General features: G+C 36.3%; 1 protein-coding gene across 1 annotated transcript in view; it reads right to left on the reverse strand.

Moving 5' to 3' along the window:
• The window catches only part of NBEAL1 (neurobeachin like 1), a 145,250-nt gene that overhangs the window by 92,860 nt on the left and 49,247 nt on the right, over positions 1 to 3,143 (reverse strand). Inside the window, exon 5 of the mRNA XM_018554008.1 lies at positions 2,714 to 2,875. Coding sequence (XP_018409510.1) covers positions 2,714 to 2,875 — 162 coding nt within the window. The remainder of the gene's footprint in view (positions 1 to 2,713; positions 2,876 to 3,143) is intronic.

Genomic DNA, 3,143 nt, shown 5'->3' on the forward strand with positions numbered 1-3,143 from the left:
ATCTACAGGTGAAACTCGAATAATTAGAATATCATGCAAAAGTAATTGCAGTAAGTGCTGCAAAAGGGGCCCAAACCAAGTACTGAGTACATATGCATGCTTGTACTTTTCAGAGGTCCGATATTGTTCTATGTACAATCCTTGTTTTATTGATTGCATGTAATAATCTACTTTTTTGAGGTTGTGGATTTGGGGTTCTTGGGGTTTTCATGAGCTGTAAGCCATAATCATCACAATTATGACAAATCACGGCTTGAATTATCTTGCTTTGCATGTAATGAGTCTATCTCATATATTAGTTTCCCCTTTTAAGTTGCATTAGTGAAATAAATGAACTTTGCACGATATTCTAATTATTTGAGTTTTCACCTGTATGTGCACAAATAGCTGTTTCATATCTGGACAACTATCCACCAGTCTCAAAAGGCCAAGAAAGCCTATAAATGGTGTGAATACTTGTAGAAATCTAACATAACTTTTCTTGATCGTCCACCAGTCCATTTTTGAGACATCTTAAAAGGAGACATATATGATTCAGAGTTATTAGAAACAATGCACTCCATGTTTGGCTGATATCTTCTAACAACAGTTATTAAGCAGTTAGAGTAATTGTAGTAGCTAATCCTCCCTGCCCCCAGTAGTTAATTTAAGAACTTCTACATTTATTAAAATACCAAAAAAGGACAATGAAGCTTGAAAAAAGTACAAGTCACACAAAAAATTACTTTAAGGTAAACTCTAAGGTAAACTTTAAGGTAAAACACAGAATAAGAGCCTATTGAAATGACACCATACGATCCTTTACCGTCAGTTTTTGGACACATTATTATTATTATTATACAGGATTTATATAGCGCCAATAGTTTGCATAGCGCTTAACAATATAAGGAAGACATTACAGTCACAATATAATTTAAGACAAGATGGTAACGAGGGCCCTGCCAATGAGGGCTTACAATCTAAAAGGGAGGGGCAAATGATACATGAGGAGGTGTTATTGTTAGTATTATCTGATTGTCCTCAATCTTCAGATATATCTAAAGCCAAAATGTGTTTTTGTTGGATAGGGTGGAGAGGGGTTGGAACCTGTCAGGTTTTTATTGCTGTCTGTGTCCCAGTGAGGGAGATTTACTCCCTCCTATTTGTCCTGGTGACACTGAACTGAGGGGAAAGTCACCCTAAAGGAACGCAGATGTACAAAAAAAAAAAAGATGGGTACTTTAACCACCTTACGTCCGGCCGTTGTAATTGAATGGTCGGACTGTGGTTTCCTGAATGCGGGTGGGCATTTATTAACATCCTTGCCCGGCCCCGAGCGGGAAAAATGTTTGTATTTTAAACAGCCGGCTATGGCTGTTTACATACAAGTGTTTGGGCAGTTATAGAGCCGTCCGATCGCTTGTATGATGCATTAAGTGTGCGCTGTGCCCCATTTGTGTCCAGGACCAGCACAGCGTCTCTGTGACTGGAGATCGGAGGGAGGACAGCACAAGTTCTCCCACTGATCTCTCTTCAGTCTCTGAATGCAAGAGTGATGTTTATTACATCACTTCCACATTCAGCTGTCATTCTCCGCCTTCTGTAGCCAGAGAGAAGCTGGTGAAGCTTCTTAGCCCCCTATGTAATAGCAATAAACTGTAAAGAAAAAAAAAAAAAGTAAAAAAAAAAACTAAAGTAACATAAAGACAATTAAGTCGCATATTTTAAAAAAAGAGTATATCTCGGGCAATAGCCAGCTAAATTGAAATCAATCACTGATAACACTAAACTGATACGCGTTAAAAGCTTTTAAAGTGTCGCTTATGGCCAATTTTGGGTATGGTAGTTTTTTTGTAATTTTGTGGGCATGCGCAATTTTAAAGCTCGACATATTTGGTGTCTATTTAACGAGGTGACCCCTTCTTTTAGATTTTACCAAAAATTTGGGTAATAATAAAATGTTTGATAATATGTAGGGGAAACTGTTTTTGTTTTGTTTTTCCAAATTTTTGGTACTTTTTTCTTTATATAGTAAAAAATAAAAAACCCAGTGGTGATTAAATACCGCCAAACAAAAGCTCTATCTGTACCAAAACAAATTCTATCAAATTAATTTCAGTACAGCTTCCTGGACAGGAAGGGGGTTTAACACCACGGTCTTCAAGTGGTTAAGAAATCTTGGTGCTTTCCAAAATAGATAATATGGGTTGGCTTTAGATATATTTTGAATAAAAAAAATATTCTGCCTGGCTCACATATTGTTAGAAAATAAGTCAATGTTTTTTTTGTTGGTTATATGGCTCATAAAATTTCTAATTTCTAATATTAAAGCGTGAGAATGAAAACATACTCTTGAATATTATAACTGGAAGAAGCCCATCAGACAGTATAAAATATCCTGCAAAATAATGACTCTCTTTTACAGATAATTGTTCTTTTATGGTATATTTTATTATATCCCTTGCCTTAGAACAGTCATAAGTCATCAAACAGATGTTTCAAGTAGAATGCTACACATTTTTTTTTTATCCTGGGTGGTATAGGACATCATTTCATTACATGATCTTTCTGGGTACCCACTCTGGACTGTATTCTATCCACTATGGAACCAGTATTATCACAAAGCTCTTACATACAACCCAAAATTATAGGCTAGGAGTACACAAAACATATCTGTACTTGAATCAAAAGGCTGCAAGATAAAATCTGGGAAAATATTTTTTGATGCATCTACCTGCAAATGATTATGAAGAATTTCACAAGCAATAGTGAAAGTGTCTGCTGTTCCTCTTCTAGGCCATCAGCGGTTTTCTGCACACAATACAGCAGCTGGAGCCTGAGCACTTGCAGTAGATGATCTGGAAGCAGTGATAATCCTGGAGGTTCATCATCAATCCTGGAAAACAATAAGAAAAAAGGCAGTCAGAAAACTTATGGCCAGGTATAACTTCGGTCATATTGCTGCTTTTGTAATAAAGCTTACTCCAGCACAATTATGGCGCACTGAAAGAGCATTGTGGGGTAATTCCAGGGGTGTCCTATGGTATGCAGAGAGTGAAAACTTATCTCCTTTATTTTGGCCACATACTTGCACTCTTTTATGTAAAAGTTCTTCTCTGCACCCAGATATAGTATAAAATAATTTAACATTATATATATATATA

This window comes from Nanorana parkeri, unplaced genomic scaffold (assembly GCF_000935625.1).
Source record: "Nanorana parkeri isolate BGI_ZX_2015 unplaced genomic scaffold, ASM93562v1 scaffold139, whole genome shotgun sequence".
Lineage (NCBI taxonomy): Eukaryota > Metazoa > Chordata > Amphibia > Anura > Dicroglossidae > Nanorana > Nanorana parkeri.